The sequence below is a fragment of the Corvus hawaiiensis genome, chromosome 26, assembly GCF_020740725.1.
Source record: "Corvus hawaiiensis isolate bCorHaw1 chromosome 26, bCorHaw1.pri.cur, whole genome shotgun sequence".
Classification (NCBI taxonomy): domain Eukaryota; kingdom Metazoa; phylum Chordata; class Aves; order Passeriformes; family Corvidae; genus Corvus; species Corvus hawaiiensis.
Genome location: NC_063238.1, coordinates 25,030,602 through 25,054,519, shown reverse-complemented (window position 1 = coordinate 25,054,519; position 23,918 = coordinate 25,030,602). Strand labels below are relative to the sequence as shown.

The following is a 23,918-nucleotide window of genomic DNA, read 5'->3' as shown; positions in this document are numbered from 1 at the left end:
TACCTTTCAGGAGTATAGGCTGCGTCATCATAATATGAATTAGGCACTCTTCTCTCCTGCCTAGTCCTCCTGAATATGAAATAAATAGCACAGATATTTCAGACATTTTAGAGGGAGCTTTTTTCATTATGTATACCCTTACTTTTTTATAAGATGGAATGAAGATAGAGCACTTTTATGTTCAATTCAGCAGTATACTCTGAACATATATGAAAATATATAGATATATAAAATTTTAAACTTCTGCTTTCAATTTCTATTCAGAAATAATTAACAACATATTAAGAACATTTGATGAATGCACACATATTTCATAGAAGGAAAAAGTTACATTGACAGGAAACCAGTAGTTGAGCAACTGAGAATTTTCACCAAAAATAGGATATGGATGTTAGAAAATTTCTTCTGGGTAAAACGAAAGTCATGAAAAATCAGAAGCAAAATCTAACTTCCTTAAGTGAAAGAACAGAAATTCTGCCTGAAATAAACCTCACATCCTGCACAAAACATACACCAACCAGCTTTTATGGACTTACAAACACTAAACTCAAAGGCTAAGTGAAAAAATAAATAGCACATAGTGTGGTGTTCTTGCTGATTAAGCTGAGCTCTGAGGTAGGTAAGTTGACAAAGGATTTCATACAGTGAGGTTTTCAGCATATTTTTATTTGGAACAAATTGCTAATATTTTTTTTTAAACATAAGGATAAGAACCTTGAGAACCTTACTTTGTCAGTGACAATGTGTGTGTCAGACAATTTAAAATGTGGGACTTACAGATATGAATTAGCCCTATATATAATAGAACTACAGGATTCTGAACTGGGGGATATAAATAAAAGTGTAAGTAGAGCTCAACACGTCCAGCCATGGGGTCTTGTGTACATTCAGTGCGAGTAGCTGCAGCAGTGTGAACAGACACCAGCTGGTGCTACCGTGCTGACAACATTGAAGAGTCAAGGAAACTTGGGGGGCCCTACTGAGCAGCAGGATGTTCTTGAGAAGACCCCAGGTCCTAAGGGCTCTGAAGTCACTGAAGATGCACAGGTGCTTATTGCCTTTCTTAGGCATATGCTGGAATAAGTATCTTTATATTATATTTCACAGTTTTTCCCATTTCAGAACACAATATTTCACCCACTCAACTTGAATGTTATATCATAAGGTATGAGGAGAAATGGGAACATTCATGGGTTTTAATTAACATCCGTTTCATGACATTTTGTCATTTGACATTTTGTATCTTGTTAATGCTGCCATTCCTTTGGGGAGGGAAAGAGCTGGATTCCTTCAAAAGGGGGGAGCTATCAGAAAGACAAAATGATGAATGCCATAACCTAAGAATGACCTCAGAAATTAAGATTTTTGATAATGTCAATGTGTCCTAGAACTAATGAACTAAAGTCTGTAACATCTGATAAACAGTAACTGAAACAAACTTCAGCAGAGAAAAGATGAAAAAGAATCAAGTAGTCATTCTGTGGGGAAAAAAAAAGAAAAAAATGCTAGAAGAGACCACAAGTTAATGGTCTGGCTGTGAATGACCACAAGATAAGCAATGAAAGGAGCCATGAATAACAAAGGCAAGTAATTTTGACTAACATATCTATATGATATATTTGCCTGCAGGACACAGACTCTGGTGGATTCAGAGTGATATAAGATAAAAAACTCTCTGTCCCAGATGAGAGACTCTTTCCTGAATGCTGGACTGTACAGAACAATATTTTCTATTTTGGTGAATAGTGGAAACTGGAAAGTTGTTTCATATGCTTAATAAAGTCAAAGACAGGAAGAGATGTGGTTGCTTCACATCAACAAGACATTGATTAAGAAAGAAGGTGGAACAAAGAAGACAGGAATAACACCTTGGCCTACAAAACAACGCTTTTTAGAGTAAGCATTATATGGGGAAAAAGAGTAAAGATAAAAGAGGAATATTGTTTAAAAAGTAATTTTTCATATATTTACAATAAAAATGGGGAATAGAAAATTAATTGGTGTTTTTCAATGTGTAAGGAGGAACTGGATAACAATTATGCTATTAATTGTCCTTAAATTGCTGTTAGAATGCAGAAAGACCAAAAGGATAAAAAACTAGGCACTATGATTGTGGCTGTGGGGTACTCAGAGGAGTGCATATCTGGTGGGATGATTCAAGTAACTTGAACACTAATGTTACCCACAGGCAGCCTGGACTCAAGAGGATCACAGAATCCAGGATCAGTTTCTAGGCCCAAGGAATCTCAAGATACTGCTCTAACAGTGAGCTAGAAATATTCCACTTCATGTCAGATTTTCATTTCTGATCCCAGGCAGAATTAGCTTTAATAGCCTTCTGTTCCATAAATCCCTGGAAAAGACTTTCTCACTGCTTAAATCCCAGATTTTTCATTTTTATGAAGTACTGTTACTTTTGCCCTTTACCATTGATTTTACTTTGAGAGATTAGTTTCAGAAACAAAGATTAAGATTTACAAGTCAAGAACCTTAAAGTAAGACAAATTGAGAAGAGCTTCAACTTCCACTAATATCCAAACAGTCACAGACATAACCAGCAATCTGAAACAGGTTCAGATAGTGCAAATCAGATTATATATCTAAGGCAAAAAAAGTATATAAAAATTAATTATTGAAATAGCACACAAATGAGCACATTTCATCATGCATTTTAAGAAAACAAACCAAAAATCCCTCTCCTTATCAAAGTTTCTACATGTGGACAGACCAATTTATACACTTCCTTTATATTAGGTTTCATGTAAAACAGCATCATTTCAAAACAAATGTTTAACTGAGTTCTAAATGCTATAATGTCTAATATACTACAGCTTTGGAGAATTTTTAAAAAGTAATATTTCTTTGGAAGGATATTTTGGATCCTTTTTTGTTTCTGCTTCCAAAAGTAATTTCACATTTACTTAAAAATATGGTGACATATGATCTGAATCCAGAGCGAACGTTAATGAACTTCTCTGAAGAACTCATATCCAGAGGGCAGTCATGAAGTTAATATATCAAGAGTTCTTTACTTCTTGATGTGGAAATTTTTACATGGCCCCTCTAGTAAAGCAATACCTGTATCAACCAGTGTATCTGATCTGAAGTCACCACTTCCTTTTTATTGCCTCACAGTTTTCAGTTTGATATTCTGGTTTCTATTTGCACACAACTCTAAACTTTTTCCTGCTTGGCAATACTTCTGAAAATATCTTAATTACAGTACTACACCAGCATCCCTTAAAAGCCACTGTATTTCAAGTGGCAAATTATTTCACAGAAACTGCTATGGGCTCAAATTCTCTCTCCATACATTTCATGTATAAATAGGAACTATCATGTTCTGCAATCACACACGGGTATGAATATATACAAGTAATTCTGAACTACAGAATATGCAGTATACAAATACATATAACGTAAGCTTATATAAGCATACGCTTTTACTTTTCACACTATTTTTCAGTTAAGCAAAGTATAAGACTTCAGAAAGACTCTTTCTGGGTACTTCAAAGTAGATAGGCTTTTCCTTGTTATTTCAAAGAGAATAAAAAATGCTATAAGCACTCTGGAAAATTCCAGCAAAAATAAGGGTTATAAAAGACAGAGACATATACTATCCATATAACCTATTTTAAAACTGGCTTCTGTGAAGCTATTCAGCACCTCTTGGGATTTACCCACAGCCCTGAGTAGTCAGTTTTAGATGCATACATACCCAGAGTATTATAAAACTTATTTACTGTATGTGTTTATCTCTTAAAATATAGATCACATCCTCAGTTTGGAGAGCAAACATGGCACTGTCAGTGTGGCAGAGCTAATGATACACTCCACAACAATTATACCTCTCGAGATCATAGTAAGCACCCTCAGAATAGGTACGGCACATCTTACGGGAGCGGAGTAATCTGATTGCATCTTCACAAAACAGAGGATACATTGTGTGATCCTGGCTGCCAAAACATAATGGGTGAACACAAAAGAAAAGCAACAAAATGGTGAAACAAGGACAAAACAACATGAAAAGCAAGCAATGTCAGCAACATAACAAAACACTGGAACAAAACATGACTGGAACTATGGTGAACTTTGCAAAACTACTTTTAAAAATTAAAGTATATTGGCTCGCAGCTACACGAGCTACAAGACTGTGAGAAAGGTATCACTCTCCAGTTTTATCATAACCTTTAACACAGCCATTCATATATTATTTTCTGAATATTAAAATCACAGTATTAACAAGTATTAGTGTTTGATGACTAAAATTATTTTCTTTATATACTCTCTAAAAGACAGAGTGATGTAAATAAAGCATCATCTTTGTGGACCATCAATTACAGATTATCAGCAGTAAAAAATATTCAAATGAAACACAGGAAGAATTACTCAGTGTTTGTGTGCATACTGCATTATCAAATCTAATGATGATACTAACTCAACTTCTAAATTTTCTACCACTATACACAGACAAATAAAACCATAAGTGGACATGTAGGTACATAGAAGTACATGCATTATCCACACATAGTCACACAGAGGAAAACATATACCTGACATCCCTGTAATGGTGATCTGTGGACTGCGTGTACTGGGAACGAGGTAAAGTAACATAATGACTGAGGTGATGGCAGAAAGAAAAATACAGATATGACACAATAAGATGGAGAACGAATGACACACATTGCAAAACAGAACACATTATAATCTGAGAATACAGGACCTACAAAACATTGCTTAAGAGCACTGGACTTATTAACAAAAAAATATATGGTATATGGTTCTAAAGATAAAATTATCTAGATGATTCATGTATTTATTCTGAGAAGCCAGTGGGAGATTATGGATCAAGAAGATAGCTAAAATTTGGGATTTTCTACAGTATTTCAGTTAGGAATAAAAGATGCATAAATCTCTGAAAGCAATTCAAGAAGTCAGATTGCCTATTTCCTAGCTGGAAGGCAGTTATAACTCTAGTATGAATAATATCTTTGAAAGAAGTTTACCTAGTCTGTCTGAAAGGCTACCACCATTTGGAAATCTGTCCCCACATAGTTCCAGAGCTTTCCTGTTTCTAAGTGTTAAGTTCTCCTAATACTGATCATATTGTGAATTTAGATGAAAGTGTTTCATTATTTAAATAAATAATGAAGAAATATAACATCAGTACCAGAATATGCCAAAAAACCCCAAATGCAGTTCAAAATAATAAAACTAAGTTATTTATATTTTGTTTGTATTGTGAAACAATGTCAAAATGTATACATTTTAAACATATTTGTTAAAACACTAGATATTCTCCAATCATCAAAAATAGAAGAAAGTTATTTTACTTTTAATATAAATGTATGCACACAGTACAGGGAAAAGGATTTGGAAAATAGAGGGGTCTACCATTAACAAGGAGTTATTGACTACTGTTTCCCTGAAGCTGGGATATTTCAAAGGAAAGTCTAATCACAACAGTCCACCTTGATTTCACAAGAACCATGGAAAACCTCATTCTCCATTTTTATTTCTCATCTCTTAATTTAAAATTATAATTTCCTTATAATTAATGATTTTCCAGGAATCAAACACATTGTTACCAGTAGGTATATTACCTACACTTCTTATATTTGCCTCTTTTTCATGAGGATAAAATGTGCCATCACCCACATGAAAATATTCCTTATATTAGGTCAATTATGTATAGTACAAGAGGTCTTTGTGTTAACTTCTTGTCAAATAAATGCAAAAGCAGAGTCACCACTATAAAAAACTAACTTAAATCCATGATTATGCAATTTAAACTTTGCAGTTTGTTGTAAGAATGAGGAGCTGTACACAATTCAACAGGGCAGAATTTGACATGGTACAGTGAAAATTTGAAGAAAGACTAATAATTATTAAAATAGTCATAGAGTTTACACTGCAAGCTGCAAAAAAACTATTAGTGCTTTTAAACTAATGCAAATACCTAAGTATCAAAAGCAGTCTACCCATAACAGCCTGTCAGTCAGCATGCTGCCAAGAAACACTGAAAAAAATCCACCACTTAAAATTTTTTCTAGAATATATGGACACCCACAGGAAGAAAAATCAAATAAAAATGTAGGAGTCTACCCCCCAGCAGCATACAGCAAATGTATGATGATGGCAAAGAATTGCATACCAGCTTATTCTCTACACTACATGGGGACATTCCCAGGCTACGTTCACATGAATATGCCTTTAAATTATTCATATGCAACCCTGGAATTAACACCTCAAAACACTTGCTCTAGTATTAATAAGCAATTAAGCGTTTCCAGCTGGTAGATGACATTTTAATTTTAACAATTCACTTTGCCTTTTATCTTTCCAGTGAACTGCTGACAAGTTCTCCTGGTAGTCTTTGAAAAATATATGACATTAATAAATACTATATATTTAGCCATTATTTAAAAACCAAAGTCTTAAACAAAACTAGGACTTCAGGCAGAATATATGTTGCAGAACATGAAATTCATGGAAATGCACATGCTATTTGCAAGTAGATTACTTACTGTCCATAAGAAGGAACACCCCAAACTGTTCACTTCACTTATTTGTATGTGAATGAAACACCATCAGTTCATGTTCTGCTCAGGATTTCAGTCCTAACAACTTTTCATATCTCCACCAAACTATGTTAATTGTCCTACTTCTGGTATCAAGTTTTGTTCTAATACTTCTAGAAACTCGGAACTCTAGTGTTCTTACCAAGTTCTGGGAATTTTTCTTGGGAATGTCTGGCAGGCAGTTCAACCTTTTCCCTTTTTTGTTTTTTTTTTAATTCAGTTCAGGATCTCAGAGTCAGAGTAAGCTGGCATTTTGATACAACCGCTTACAGAACTTGATATGCAATAACTTTTAACAAGTTTAAAATAAGCTTCCTCATCACCCAGAACTTTGCTTATCTTCATATAGGAGTGGGATAAGCTTGAGTTTATAGTTGACCTAACCCTCTGGAATTACTGGCTATTCATACTTCTCCTTTTTTTTTTCAGAGCCCATGTTAGCCATGCTATCTAACTCTTAATAGAATCATAGAATCACTATCAAAGATCATCACACCCAACCTTTGACCAAATACCATAATGCCCACTAAACTATATTGTAAATTGCCCCTTCTACTTGTTTTTTGGCCACTTTCAGGGATGGTGACTCGACTGTTTCCCTGGGGAGTATGTTCCAATGCATAGACTCTCCTCTCTTTCAGTGAAGAAATATTTGTTAATACCCAACCTGAACCTCCCCTGGGGCAGCTTGAGGCCATTTGCCCTTGTCCTGTCACTGGTTTCCTGAGAGAAGAGGCCAACCCTCACCTGGATACAACCTCCTTTCAGGTAGTTGGAGATAATAGATAATAACTTAGATTAGGTCTGGATCAATTAAGAAGCGAAAGCACAGTTCTATCCATGAATCAACACAGTAACTTACCAGAGTACAAGGCATTAATCATAAATCAAGAATATACAGCCTAACAATTTTTGTGCATTTCCATAAAATCTCTAAATATATTACAATAATAATTACAGAGATATTATTCATGTAAGCAAGTGTCTGTCTGAAAATGGTTTCTATTGAAGCACAGTAATATTTTCCATAAGTAGGCATGGTTAGTCAAAAAGAAAGGAAAGGGCCATTACACATCTGTATGAGAGAATGACTGATATCCCATATGTCAAAGGATGCACAGTTTGAAGCAGCATATTTTCCTGTGCTTTGTGTATTTCAACATGCAGAGCAAAATGCTTAAATGCCATCTTTCTTCTGAGCACACAACCCATACCACACTAGTTGTTTTTTTATTATTAAATATATTACTATACATTTTTATGTATTTAGGTTAATATAAATTCTTTATGGTTTTATAAATATGTTAGCAACACCAAAAATGCCCATGATTTATTCTAAATGTCCAAAACTGAAACATACACCACATTATTTGGCTAATATCCAGTATAAACCACTTAAAATCATGGAGTAAATGTATCATAACGTAGTAAAAACATTAAGCTTCGCATTTCCTAAGTGCAAAAGAACTCCAGTAATGTTCCAGATCTCCATCTAAACTAAATATATCATTTGAGCTGTTAATGACAATCATGACCCCATGTGCACATGTACATGGGAATGCTCAGAAGATGATGGAGACATGGATGAAATTTAGATATGTCAGATTTTTAATATGACAAAAGAACTCCAGGATACCTTTTTTTTTTTTGCAGCCTTGCTTTACATTTCTAGCCTCTTATTTCTTACTTCCTACATTACCATTCCTTACTTCCTACATTATAGTAGTCCACGGCAGAAGTATGGTAAATGATGGTATGGCAAAATGAACATAATAATATGCATCCTCACAGATTCATGAAGCATTACATATTTTGTTACAGATAAATAGACAGGAAATTTGCAGCAACAACTCATTTTACTTATATTAAAATAATGAAGTTAGTCTAATAAGGCAGCATTGTAAGTTTTGCAATATGATCATTACTACAACACATACATACCCATCCCCTTCCACACTGTATCAGGTGAAAAGAGATTTCCACTGTTCTGACAAGATTCCAGGTATATAGGTAAACAGGACAACTTTCTTTTTTTAAAGTGAGCAGAAAATTACTTAAAATTTTTCTGATACTGCTCGCCTATGTGTCCATTTTCCTACACATTCATAAAAAATCAGTGAACCATTAGGGTAAGAAAACAGAAATCAGTGATTCAGCAACTGATTAGATTGCCTAATTGGAAGTAATTAGTACCCAGGAACAGGCTTAACATACCAGAAGAGTCACAGAAGCACACTTGAAAACACACACACGAAGTGCCTCACTTGAGCCTCATGGAATACCTTTCTGTTCTTCCTATGCAAGGGGAGTTTAACCTGTTCTCTACTGCTTGGGATATTTTATTTAATAGCAAAGAAGAGGCATTTAGGAGATAATTTATTCCTTTCAATTTTCACTCTCTGTGACCAGGTCCTAAAATTTGATTGACATTCCAGCTTCCCTACTGGAGTGGGCAGTAGTCTCCCAAGTGTTTCTGTGGAAAGGCTGAAGTACTGGAATATTATTACATCCTTGTGCTTGTTGAAATATCCATAAATAATTCTGAGTGCAAAACAAGACTTTGTGTTCCTTTCTGCTAGAGACTGCATGAATGAAACTCAGCTGAAGCAAGAAATTTCTCTCATCCTATCACTGTTTATCTATTCCCATATTCAGCTTTTTCCAGTGTATTATCTGATTGCAATTAAAGTAATATAATGTATCATTGCCAATAGTTTAATCCTCTATTTTTAGTAACACTCCTTTACATTTTTTCAGCTGAAATAGGAAATTAAATGTATGAGAAATATAGAATTATTTAAATTTTTTTAAGTAAATATAATTTTTTTACCAGTATGAATTTGCGTTTAACCAAATACCCCTGAATTTCTCAAGTTACAATTCTCTGAAAAACTAGCAATGTGATAAAATAGAAATTAGCTTAATAAGACTGCAGAGTAAGAAAAAAGTGGTTCTTTGGGTCAATCAGTTGGAAATTTAGGGGAGAAAGAGTCATTGAAAGTGGTAGAAAAGAGAAAGCTGCCGTATGAAGTTTAGGGAAAGTACTGTGGGAATGTAGTTCCCTGTATGAAGTTCAGGGAATGAAGTAAAAAATTGTGCTTGGGATCAAACTGGCTGTAAGGTTGAGCACAAAATTGCTCAAGGGAAAAGGAGCCAGGAACCAGTAAAAGGATGTGGGTTCAGAGAAAAGGTGTGCTATACTTCCTATGAGCAGCTTACTCATCTCAACAATGGAAAGCAACTACTACAGCTAGTTACTTTTTCCAGAGTCCAGTTATACCATTTTAAAAGATTATATTCTCATCTGAATAAAGCAACAGTTAGTGCTCTCTGTGGTGGAATGTTTTCCATGCTGCTTCATAAACACCTGACATATCACACCAACAGACTATGTGAATAAAATGTGAAGTCAAGCTCTTAACTCTTAGAAAATGTCAAATGACATTCAAGAATAAAGTGCTGGTTATGTAACTTCCCCTGCCACATTTCATAGAAAATATTATAGTTAATAGTTTTATTAAATAGTTTGGATTTTTTAAAGAAAAAAACAGATTTTCTTTACTTATAAACAATAACAATTTTTTCACTACTAATGGTATGGATGGTTTTTGTTACATCAATTCTATAGAAATTTCTTCTAATCTCCGGGGATAGATGAAATCCTGGAAGTGTTCCAACTGATAGTAACTGACAATTTGAAGACTTTAATTGTGAAACAATAGCAATTATCAGCAGAGAATTTTTGAGCTGACACATATTCAATCAAGATGGCTTTCAATAAGAAAGCCAGTATCAAATTATCACAGTGCTTCCAATACTGCATTTTAAATCATTGCTCCAAAGGTGTAGCACTGAAGTCTTTTATCAGAACTGCATTATTTTTAACACAGGCTTTTTTTTTTTTTTTTTTTTTTTTTTTGTGCATTTTATTACAAGGAATATAGCTACGACTCTTGGGGGGATGGGGGGTTTAAATTTGGCTCAAAGCTTCTTCTTTGCCACCTTCCTACTCCGACATCCCTGTTGGAGATAATCATCCTTCAGCAGACTCATGGAGGCACCAGGTGGGTGGTGCAGATAATTGTGCAATTAAACAGTGATTTGAAAGGAGAAAAAGAACTTAAAGAAACACTGCAATTATTAAGATTCAAACTGATGCAAACATTTTATAACATAGCTATAAGCAAATTTTCAGCAATGCATTTCTTTTACTTTACTGGGTATTTAAAATAGTAAAGAAGCAGTGACATTACATACCCCCATGTAGATACGTACCCACATGAGACACACAACTGAAACTTGAAAAAATTATCCTAAAATTTCCAAATAAAGCATCAGGAACCCTTTATACTTTACAATACCTTTGTATTTTAATTTACATTTAAATGATTTTACAGTAAAATATTAACTAAATAATAAATAAATGACTACCTAATTACATATTATTCAGTTATGTATTTAATAAAGACCGTGAAAAAAAAAATCTGTTTTTTTCAGTGTTTTAATATGGCAAAATGCATCAAAAAAAATCTTTTCCTAGTTTGACTTAATCTGGCACGTACTTAATAACAGTATTGGATTAGGAGCCTGCTCCCCATGGATAAAGCAACTGCACAGTTTAAGTGACATTTAGAAATGTAGAATTTATGTTGCTCTTGCCCACGTTTAACTTGGTGTCAAATAAAAGAAGCAGGTATTTACACTGTGCTTTAGCTAACATGTAACAGACTCGTACTGAATTATTTTGGTCTTCACTGGTTTGATTATAGCGAATGGGATTTTTTGGCATGTATTTCAACATTTACTTTATGTTAAAAAAATCCAAACCACATTCTTTCAACAGCATGAAAAAAATGAAGTGTGTATTCAAATACACTAATGAAATCTCCTCAGTAACAGGGGTGTGATAGCCCTGCTGGTCCCTGCACATCCAGATAACATCTTTGAAGTGATTTTAAAATAATGGAGAATATTTCTCTAAATAACCATGCTCATAACTATTAGTTTGACAAAACAGATAGCAACAAAATGGAAAGTGTGCCATAGTTTTGATGAATGGATAGTGGATAACTTCCCTTTTCTCTTGCTTTCTTGTAAGTGCCTCTTAGAAAAACATTTATAATTTAGGAGCTTTCTCATACATTTCTCCTGCAAGACTATTTGAGTTAGGCATTCTCAGAATGCTCTGGCTTAACATACCTATGCTAAATTCACCATTAGCAGTGTTATGCCTCAGGGAGAACCCACCTAGGATATAGAATATAGTTAAATTAATAGTTGCTAAACAGTATCTAAATTCATTAAAGTTGTGGGCCCGAGTACAATTTTCTCACACTATCTTGGTGTTTGTTGTTGATATATCTTTCAGAAAGAAACACACAGGTATAGTTTGGTGGTTTTGTTGTTGTTCTTTGGTGGGTTTTTTTGGAACTACACTAAGATTCTCACATTATTCCTCTAATTCACCTAATTATATTGATTGTTTAAATATAAAACTATAAGGTTAAATCCAACTGTTTCCAAGATTTTCTCAATGGTTTCTGTAGTTTGATTAGTTTCAGTTTCCCAATGAGGTAAAATTCAGCCTTAGAAAATTTACTAAAACCTGTCAAACTGACATTTACAAGGTTATCCCATTACAGATAAACGCTCTTATGGAACTTGGGTCCATATTAGGTCATGAGCATTCACATTTCTTTACATTACAAATTTAGGTTATTTCATAAGAGTGTGAGTACTCACAAAAAACCTCACATTTTGACAACAATTAACTAGTGGACCTGTATTAAATATACAGGTAAGAAATTAACAGGATTTCTCACTTTGAATTAGCAGTGTACACAGTAACATTTGACACTTTTGATAATACAGCTATAGATACAAATTTAAACCATAAATTTACCCTTATATTATACAAAAATAAGTATATGATATAGCATATTTGACATATTTAAGGGTTTGGTGTTTGAAATTACAATTATTTCCAAGTAAATTTTAAAAAAATGTGTCTTTCAGGGGGTTTATTAATTTTATTTCCTATTCTAACAATGCATTCAAGTTTGAAGGAATGTTTTACATTGCCATTAGTCTTTTTGTATGTGGCTTCAACTAACTCCTCAGTGCCATATACCTTAGAGAACTTAATGCTGAATTACCTAGAAAAGGAAGGAAAGAATTTTCTTACTCATATTCTCAGTAATACTTCAACTTAGCAACTGAGTATGTCTGTAAGAGGGTACTGTTTCTAAATCCCCTTTCTGCAAGCAACTTCAAGGATAAGTGGATCGTGGAAACAAGAAACCATCAGAGCTGTGGGAAGGAAAAATGTGATTTGTTTTCAGAGCCAAGTGTGGGTAACGTAAAGAGATTACAAACCTATACAAAAATTCAGTTTTCAACTTCTCCCAACTGCCTGCAGTTCCAGCAGTTTCCAGGAGCAATACCACTGAAGAGCTACTTTAGGGATACCATTGGGTTTTTATTATATAGCAGAGACAGTATCATAAATATTCATTAAAAAATTTTGAAGTCTAATCATCTTTCCATTCATAAAATCACTGTCAAACTAACAATGAATATAAAACATGATAAATATTTGGGAATTGTCTTATCCTGTTCTCTCCAGTATTGCCTAAAACAAATATGTTTCAGAGATGTTGCAATAGAGGAATAACTAGTCAACAATTTGATTACAAAGGCAACCACTCACCATGTGCGAAGAGGAGAATTTCTCTGTGTGTTTTGGAAAATACAGACAACATATAAAACTGTGTTCAGAGATTCAGAGCACACCTATCAAGCAAATACCTATTAATCTAGAACTGTCGTGAAAATTCAATAATCTCATCACCAACAGCCTTCTGACACTGCTTTTCCGACATATTCTAAAAAACACAATTATTTTTCTCTAAATCAAGTCAGTCCAGCAGGGATTATTTGACTGAAATGATGGAAAAACATTGTGGTACAGTACTTCAAGCAACCTTTCACAGCTATGCATTTATCTGGGAGGCAACAAATGAACTTGCGTAGTGAAAAAACGCAGCAGAATTCCATAAGACATATACAGGCTCTAAGGGCAAGTTTAGGTCCTATTTCAAGGATGACTCATCTAAAAATCAATATAACATTATGTCCCAAAAGCATTCTGTAATCTTCTTTTAAGGAAACAGCTCGGAATCTTCATGTTACTGCCTTCTTTATGAAAATCAGATATTCTAATGAACCAACTGAATAGCTTTTCTTTTCCATAATTTAAACAGAAATATTAAATATTCTACTGCAAAAAAGAGGTTGACTTATGATCTACTGTACTTGTGATGAATACAGTTACTATTCTGGATGAGAAATACTTGACTGTTTTTTCACTAGCTTAATTTTTGCCCATTTGACTTTTTTATTCACCAAATTAAATTACAAGTCACTTTGAAGGGATTTGGGTTTTAATTCATTCTGATACTTTTTTTGTAACAGGTCTCATTGGGAACATTTAAATTTTTTTTCTTCTGAAATTAAAACATTATAGTCTTCTGAAGAACATTGTCTTGCATACCATACAATCATTGACCATCATATTACTGGTCTCTAGAAATATTAATCTTTTCTGTTCAATATTGCTAACAAAAAGCCACTGATTTCTCAAATTCTTTGTTTTACAGTTAGAAACCCCAATGATGTGTTGTCGCTTGAGGAATAACCTGTAATGGATATCTGTAAAAGTATTAACTTCAAATGCTAGGCATATTATCACTCAAGATAACAAAATATATTTGTATTACTCCTTGGTATATGCAATTATAAAATGAGACAATATCTAGCAATCATGCCTACCATTATAAAGTGCAGGGATTTCAACTTGGTACATAAGAAGCCGCAAGATTTTAAAAATTAAAGGTAATAAATACTTTTTGTTTTGATTTTCTAACCTGAAGACAATGAGGTGGAAAAGACCAATAATTTTTTTGATGTCACAAAGTCATTGCCACAATTAATTCAGCAAAATTAACTACATTGTTCAATTATTGCTGCAATTCTTTTTTACATCATTAAAATTCATAGAGGTTGCTAAAGCTCTGCTTACTGTTTGGGAAGTTCCATTAGGCAAAACATTAGTCACAGTCAGATGTGCTGCTAAACACAGAGACTCGGATTTCATACATGCTGCCCTAATCATTTTTTTTCTTTTTTACGAAATGTCTCAGAAGGTTGAGCGAAGACAAACACAGAACACAGTACTGGAACACACTTTTGTTACATCTGTGGACTGTGCTATATCTGATGGGAGCATTACATTAATACTGAGCTGAAATTATCTGGGTTTATGCCTCTTTATTCAGCAGCAAAAACAACCAAGTCTACTGATAGATTTTTCAAAAGATATTTAGTACTTAAAGAATTCACTAATATAACATGCAAAAATATTTTTATAAAAAAAGACAACTAAACTATTCAACCTTTATATTATATATTTTTTCATAGATTTTTTCAGATTCCCTCCTGGCAAACACGTGTTCACTGAACAGTTTTTTCAGTCTTATATGCACTTATATTTTGTAATGTATGTCATGTAACCAGTGGATAAACGAGTAGAGAAATGCTAATCTCTGGGATTAGGTATGTAATTTACTTTAGCAAGCTACCATACTGAAGTTACTCACATTGATGCATGTAGGCTACAGCTGTTCTAATTCCAGCCAGATATTTACCTCTCTCTGTCCGGGGAGTAGTGGTCATCTATAACACGGTGTCTATCCATCCGGTTCAGGGTGTTGTAATGCGCAGGGGTAGATCGACTCCCTCGTGGTCCCTGATCCGCATTCCGACTAAGGACAAAAGATATGAGGTTCTGAGTTTTGAGTGTGCCTGGATGACATCCTCTCACTGGTTTGTAAAGACAATTATTAGCAAACATGTTGGTAACAAGATCTGTTATCTGACCAGACTTTTGTATACATTTAAAGTCAAATGATTTTAAATCTTAGAGTAAAATAATTTCTCATTTAGAAAACAGTGCCAAGTCCATGATAGGGATAGAGCTCTCTTTTTTTGTTCCAATGTGTTTCTTCTGGAAATAAGAGTAAATTTTTTTCCTTCATTAAAAATGTTAATCTTAGACAAAATTTCATTAGTTTTTCCAGACTTCAAGGAAGAATTCCTTTCTAACCGAAACACACACTCTAAACAATTTTTTATGAGCTCTTTATTTTGGCTTTACTGTAAAGACATAAACTGTAGTAAGACACAATGGGGACTTGTGGTTGTTACTGCTGAAAACATTGGCATCTGAATTAAATAATAGCTGCTTGTTTTGCCCTGGAAAACTCATTCTGTAATCTCACTAGAAAAAAATCTGAAAAAACCCAGAACTGTTTGTGCAGGCTTGGTTAAAGAGCACCAATCACCTGTACTATTTGAGACCAAAACTTCCCCTATCAATTGCTTTGCTCAGTTTATCTATCAATACCTGACACACACTAACTTCACTTTTGCTGCTCTGTAAAACAAATCCACAAGAATAGGAAAATAAAAGGCAACAGTTAACTGTAAAAATTACTGGATAATTAAAACATAATTGTTTTGTATAGATTTGAAAATAACAAATTTCATGCTTCCCTCCATACAAGTTCAAGTTTTAGACCAATACATTCTTCTGTCCCCTGTCCTTTACTGCAATCTGCAGTAGCATGAGCCTAAGTTTCCTTTTTTTTTGTTTTATACCACTCAGTTCCCCTTTCCTTTCTTGTCACTTTGCCCTTTTGGTACCTGTCATACTTATCCTTTATCATTCACCAGTTTCTGATTAGTGTTAACTTGTACGTGTATCCTTCATTGCTGCTGCCATGCCATTGTTTATTTCTGCATATAAGTGCTATAAAGATGTTGTGTTACACACAAACTTTTGCCTTCAGCTCCACTTCATTTGTTATAAAACATTTTCCACTCTGGCATTCGTAAAACCAAATACTGAGTTTACTCTGGCTGGTAAACTTTATATTTGCCATACTAAGAGCATAATTCTTCTGCCTTCTGCTCTACAACTCTTTCCTGCAACTTCTTTTCTGTATGTTTTTTAACTCCCCCTATTTATACTAGTTAGAAAATCCAGCATTATCTTTACCTGCCATTGAACACTGTCATGTGTATTTGTAGTTTAGAATGGACTTTAACAGGGTTCCTCTGCTGTTCTTTGTTAACCTCTTTTTACTTTTCCCAACAACCAAATCTCAGTCCTCCTTACTGAGCTCTAGATCCTCTCTGACCCTTTTCCCAGTGTGTTTCTTTCATGCTTCAAAAAAAAAATATTTTACTTTACTTATCTCTTCCTTGACTTAAATACTTGAGTTTTCTCAAGCTATCATTTCTTTGAAAAATTTCCCAAAGATCTGAGCTATCTGCCTACATAATCAAAACTCCTACCTAAACTCTGATTATAAGACTTAGTCTGTAAAACTCAGTACCATCCTGTCTGCTAAAATCACTTTCTGTAAGATTATTTTATTGGTTTTTTGTTCTAAATAAATATTTATTTTCTTGAAATTTCTGTATTTTATCAGATTCTGACCATGCTTTTAACATCCTACACAACTGTATTTCTCCTGCTTCACAGTATTACTACTTTTTCAGTTCTGTTTCACTCTAGGGATACCTTTATTAGACAGATTTACTATTTAACAAAAAGGGATATACTTTCCCCAATGAACTTTGTTCTCTAAGAAAATTTTCTTTCACAACATGTGTCTTCACTCCCTAGAAACTTTCTTGCAGTTGACAGAACATGGATGGAAGAAACTAGATAACAGGTAAGCAGGTGAAAATTTGTAATTTCAGGTGGTGATGGTAGAGAATAAGGAGCATCCTACTGGATTTATTACACTATTTCAGCATAGTTACTTTCTATAGTCACCTCCATCTTGCTTTTTCAAGTGTATAGTCTTAGAAAAAGCTGAACCTGGTGTTATTTAGTGCCTGCCACAGTCTAAACTCCGTTCTGATCTACAGAGAAAATAACAGTACGTTAAATATATTAGCTTAAAACACTACAAGAGCAGTAGCAATTTCTTGTCAGCTATGATGCAGTGGGCCTTTGGTGGACTTTGTTAATAAACTTAAGTAGGACTGAGGACTGCAAAATGGTTTCTAAGATATAACCACAACTTCTATGGCCCAAAAACTCCTGCCTGCAGAGGTGCCAGTAATGGGAAATCTCGGGTGTGCAGCATGCTCACTGCAGTTAGGACATCTGTACGGCAGCACATGCACAACAAACTCACTTAACAGCATGCAAATGTGATTGATAATTCTTATAGATTTCCTGAGTACACATTCATTTTCAGTAGAACTAGAAAAGACATTTCTGTAGTACATAGATTATACTTCTTTTCTACAAATCCTCAAGCTCTCATAACCCAATTTTCTGAGCTCAACAAGTCCCCAGAGAAATGATTTGGTGTGTGGGCAGGGAAATATTACACAAATAATGCATTTGATTCTGGCATTGTAGGAAACAGCTGCAATAAATCCAAAACTATATTTAAAAACTTAGCTTTAGGAAAGTTAAAAAGCAAGAGACATTTTGAACATGTAAAGAAATGCAAAACTACAAGAAAAAGAAAAGTATGTTTTTCAATTATGTTAAACAAGTGTTAATTACCAGCTTGGGTAAGAGTTCTGCCCAAAATGCGCACAACATGCATGCAGACAGAAACACATAAAAACACAAACATACACACACAAAGAGATTTTGCTCACATTTATGTCTATATCTCAGACAAGCTCTGGAGATTGAGCATAGGCAATTACTTAGGCTGAAATCAGTATAGTAAAAATCAGAATAGGCCCCTTTGTGTCTACCATTTATTTATGTCTCATTTCAAGTCAGGCTGTATGTTTTAGATGGGTTTAGATTTCAAATAGAAACACACAGTTTCTGCCTCTTAGCTGTATGAGATGATGTGGGATAATTTGGGATCCTAGAACTTCACTAATGCCAAAGGATATCATGTAGGCTACATCCATTAGAGGAAATGGCAAGTAAAACCATAAGTAAGATATTATGAAGTCAAGAGAATTTTAACTTAACAAAAAGAACAAAGGTAACAGAAAGGAAAGCAGAACACAGGAGAATCAGGATAGCTGCAAGAAAGGGAGAGGAACGTGCTCCTGCCAGGAAATACTGGATACCAAATCTTCAGTATTAAAGGGGAATTGTGGACATTATGGACAAACGAAGTAACTTGCACTTTCATTTCAACTGAGTTTCATAATCTGGAAACTTATCCATTCATAGCAAAATAAGTGCTGGAAAACAGGTTTCATTCCCATTAACATCTGTCTTTCTGCTTCCTTTCTCTTAAGAAAGCTTATCCTTTCAATTAATTAGCAGGCAATATCCAAAAGGACTAGCTTTTGGAAGAAATTTCCTGGTCTTTTTTTCTCAAGATAAATAATTATCAGAGACCTTCCAAGATCAGGAGTTGATATCCTTCACTATAAAATTGTATGTCTGTCAGTTTATTCTTGATGATTCAGAAGTGTGGAAAAAAGAGTAGAAAGGAAGCTATTATGGACAGCAAGTGAGGCTCCCCAGAACCTTAATTCTACAGAAACAAAAGGGTTGAAAACATCCACTGTCATATGAATGCTAAGGAAATATCCAACTATCACATACTATAAAACATGGCACCTGTAAATTGCTCCAGAAAACGAAAATGTGGAGAAATATTTTTCTTTCCTTAGATTGGACTGCATTGAATTTTGATGAAAAACTAGATATAAATAGGCAGAAGATACAATTATGTAATCATATAATAAATAATATAGTAATAATAAACCATAAATAACGTAGAATTATATATAAATTAGGCACATCACTATAATGTAAGAAAAATCATTATTGGCTTGACATAATTTTGTAAGATCTAACCAATTCATTGCCATTTTGAAAGTCTGGAGATCATTTCCTGTATTGGTACAGGATCAATACCACTTCAATTTATATAACTGCATAGTTAAACAAGAGTTTACCTTTGTGGGGGAGGGACACTGGGAGACCACGATCTAGTCCGTCCTATACTATCTCCACGGTGAGGGGACCCTGATCGAGAACAATGATTAGATGACATTACTTGTTCTGGCACTGATAATGTTGAACTTTGAAGATCTCTCCCATTATGTCGATAATCTAAAAAGAAATGCAAATATTCAGTGAATCTGAAGTTGCACTTTTCAATTTCCTGCCATATCTGTAGTAGTGAGAAAGTCAATAAAAGATGGGATTTGATCAACAGTGTTATCATGTGTTCTTGGGTTTTATTATGAAACATACATATGTAAAGTTGACTCCTGTTGCTGTGATTTATTTAAGTACAATTATGGCTCCTATAGTCACTAAAAATTAATACCATGCACCAAATTGGGGACTTACCATTTATGGTTAATATGATGTATTAAAAATAAAACAAATTAAACTGATTGTTCCTTAGAATAACAAAGCTGATTATTGCATTTTTAATTAAAATTGTATTGCAACTGTTTTGTACAATGTATTTCAAATAGAAATGTCCATAATTAAAAATTAATCCAAAGTTTAGTTCAAATATTTGGGACAGGAAGCTACTATGTAGTTTAATAAAGAGACTGGGCTCAAGAAAGATTTGTATCTCAGAAACAATTAAAGTAACAGTGACTCAATGACATCAGATTTCACTCACAATTCTGAACTAAAAAACATGATTCCTTCACAAATAGCAAGCATCCTGGCTTAATCTTGATAAACCTTAATAGAAGGCATAAATGGTCTAAGCAAAAGCCTCCAAGTTACACTGGCCTAAAAGGCTAACACACGGATATTTTACACAGGCTTTTAATAAAAACCTTTTTTAAAAGCTGGATGTATTAAAAGTGATTGTCTTCATCTAATCGAAAAACCTGAATTGACTGTCCCAGGGTGCAATACTCTCTGTGAAAAAAAGATGCCAGATATACAGCAATTTCAAATAAATTTACCCCAAATTTTGTGAGGATGAAATTAAAACATAATGATAAGAAATTGAAGATTTGCAATTGTTAACCTGATTATAATGCTTAGCAGGAATAGGTCTTCAGAGAGTTCCTGGTGGCTGTGACAACTGATATAACTGATTTCTTTGTTTTGAAGACAGTAACCAAGTAAAGAATAGTTAGAGAGATCCACCTGGCACTGGAAAAATTCTTGCTCATGAAACTGTTAGGCTTTTCCCATGAGAATCTTCCAAGAGTATAATAATCTTCTGCTCATGATTTTTCTTATTTTTCTTCCTGGAAAATGTTCACTAAAGACCTAAACAAAACCTTATTAATTCATTCCACTTTATGGTTCCAAGTATGTTCAATACTTTCAACTGAGTATTCATATTTACTGTATGGCCTCACAACCAAAGATATATATAAACAATCCTAATTCATAAATAACTTCTTCCTCCTATGTTTAGGAGTAAACTGCTTTGTGTGTATCTGGTATGCGTACATAAAGTGAAAAAAAAATCCACATCATCATTACATCACACTAATATAATGATGTTGAGGATCACATAGTCTCTCCTCACTACACAGCAGTCAAACCATGTTATGTGAATCTTCAGCTGAGAGTCAGTAATGAAATACAGACTTTTATCCTATATACAAAGTACATTTATTAGCATAAGCACTGACAAAACATGTAAGGGCCAGAGCAACATAATTCTGAAATCACCAAGGCGAGACAGGGGAAATTTCATCTGTGTTTGAAACAGGGTGTTACTCACTCACTACTGAAGTGTAGGAGATAAATAAATAAATTTTTTGCAAGTCAGTCTGGAAATCATTATATTCTGCAATTCTCCAATTCTTTAACCAGAGGTAAAAGAGCTAAAGTAACAGTAGTGGGGAGCCCATCCTGCAGCAGACTCCTGGCAGGACCTGTGGACCTGTGAAGAGAGAAGCCCACACACTGGAGCAGGTTTGCTGGCAGGACTTGTGATCCACACTGGAACAGTTTGTTCCCGAAGATCTGCACCCCATGGGAGGTGGAGCAGTTTGTGAAGAACCCAATGAACTGACATTGGAGAAGTTCAAGAAGGACTGTCTCCCATGAGAGAGACCTCACTCTGGAGAAGGGCAATAGAGTGAATGGTTCTCCCCCTGAGGAGGAAGGAGTGGCAGAGACAATGTGTGATGAACTGACTGCAACCCTCATTCCCATCTCCCTGCACAGCTGAGAGGGAGGAGGTAGAGAACCAAGAGTGGAGTTGAGACGAGAGACAAGGAAGGGGTGGGGGAAAAGTGTTTCAAAACTTGGGGGGGGCAGGGGATATTTTATCATTATCCTACTCTGATTTTATTGGTAATAAAATACTTTCTCTGAGTTGTCTGTTTTGCCTGTGACAGTAACTGTTGATTGATCTCTCCCTGTCCTTATCTCAACCCACAAGTCTTCAGTGATACTTCCTCTCCCGTGTCCAGCTCATGAGGGAAGCGATGGAGCAGCTTTGGCGTCCACTTGGCATCTAGCCAGGGTCAATCCACCACACATAAATGAGTAGCAAATTATTATCAATTTATAGGTATTGAAATAAAAAATATGATTTGCAATACAAGAACACAGAGAGAAATATTTTCTTGTTATCCTAATAATGCATAACTATTGATAGAAAAAAGACAGAGATGGTTCTCTGTATTTTGCATACACAGGGAGAATTTGTTGCATTTGGAGATGGAAAACAATAGAGTAGTAATATGAAGAAACAGGTAAATCCTTTGAAAAAATTCAGCAGTTTATATAATATTATGTATGTACAGTCATTGAAGTATGAGGGGAACGAGCAATACCATAAGGTATTCTAGATGACTAAACATTCTGAGGGGCACGGTAATCAATTAAGAAAACACAAACAAAAACCTTCTTTGTCTAAAAAATTCCTAGAAGTGAGAACAAGTAAATCACAATTATTGAATTATTTAAATCTGCACATAGAAATAGACTAATTACTTTGGAACAAAAAACCTCTTCCAGCTCTAATTTGTTATTTTAGTTGACCACTTGCACGGTATTGTTGCAATAAATCAAAATATATCATTATATAATTAATTGTCAAGTCTAATCCTGATCGAATAAGTGCTTTACATTAATTTGGAAGTAGACATGCAGTGCTTTCCGGTAACTAACACTGGTACTGCTTCCTTATGACAACAAAAAAGGCAAAAAAAAAAATCAGCATTCCTAGAAATTTTGCTACATTTTGCTACATTTTTGCTACATTATTTGAACAAAACTAGATGTGTTTAGCTGTGATCGAAGAAATAGACTAATACTGTCTAATAATATTGTTGCCAGAAAATAAACTTTGACATTTGTAATTAATTTACTTAAACCAAAAATTATTATATTTATAAACTCCTCTTTTGCCAACAGGTCACACATTGAAAAGCAGATGTTTCAGTAAGGCAACCCACTAGCATGAGATAATTTCAAAACTGTCCTTCAGTTTTGTAGAGTTAATGTAGCTCTGATTGAACTGTTTGTACTGTAGGTATGATTTAACTTGCCATTTCAAAATATTGCATATCTAGGAGATAAGGTTAGAGAAAGTAGGTTAAAACATTCTCTTCTGAAAAGAAATTATAGACAGTAGAAACAGGTCATAAGCACAGACTGACCAATGAGTTGCTATTGAGCAAAGCAGATACTTATTTATAGCAGTAGTAAAAATAGGACAAACATTATCCTGCTTGCAGCTATAAATATTGAGTCATCACCATAGAATCAAAGGCTCTATAACTATGGCAAGCCTCTTAAATCAACATAGAGGGTACACAGAACCTGATAATCAGTGTAGAGATAATCAGTGATAAACAACTGTGAGCTGCAGATACCTAAAAGACAGACACATGACAAAGATAACTGCAATGCCACCACCTTCTTCTTTCATGGGAAGGTTTCATTAAAAACTGATACACATGAAAAGAGGGATTTTACAAGGCACACTAAATACAGCTTCTTCAGACCTTAAGTTTTAGTTTTATCTGATTTAAGAGAGACTATTAATATACTTGACTTAAAGTATTAATCCACACAGTATAGCTGTACTGTGCTAATATTATGCTATGCAGGGTACATATTCAATAAATACTGGTATTAATGAACTGTTAATAAATTATGAATCTTTCAGGAACAAAATTGCAGAAAATCACAAACTTCCAAATATTAGGTTCACATCCTCAGCACTAAAATAGCCCTAAAAAGAATTAATTGAAGTGTACTAATGAAGATTTTAATTTAGATGCCTTGCTGCTTGATTTACTTGAAAGAAAGTCTTTGTATGA

General features: G+C 34.2%; 1 protein-coding gene across 49 annotated transcripts in view; it reads right to left on the bottom strand.

The window, feature by feature from the left end:
* Positions 1 to 23,918, bottom strand: part of RIMS2 (regulating synaptic membrane exocytosis 2) — a 456,084-nt gene that overhangs the window by 147,455 nt on the left and 284,711 nt on the right. For 37 of the 49 annotated variants that reach the window (XM_048329132.1, XM_048329133.1, XM_048329166.1 and 34 more), the window contains 5 exons: positions 19,605 to 19,761; positions 15,287 to 15,403; positions 4,554 to 4,619; positions 3,849 to 3,956; positions 4 to 69 (listed from right to left, as the gene is read on the bottom strand). In XM_048329132.1, the coding sequence (XP_048185089.1) occupies positions 4 to 69; positions 3,849 to 3,956; positions 4,554 to 4,619; positions 15,287 to 15,403; positions 19,605 to 19,761 (514 nt within the window). The remainder of the gene's footprint in view (positions 1 to 3; positions 70 to 3,848; positions 3,957 to 4,553; positions 4,620 to 15,286; positions 15,404 to 19,604; positions 19,762 to 23,918) is intronic. The other 12 variants (XM_048329152.1, XM_048329154.1, XM_048329149.1 and 9 more) reach the window with 1 other exon arrangement.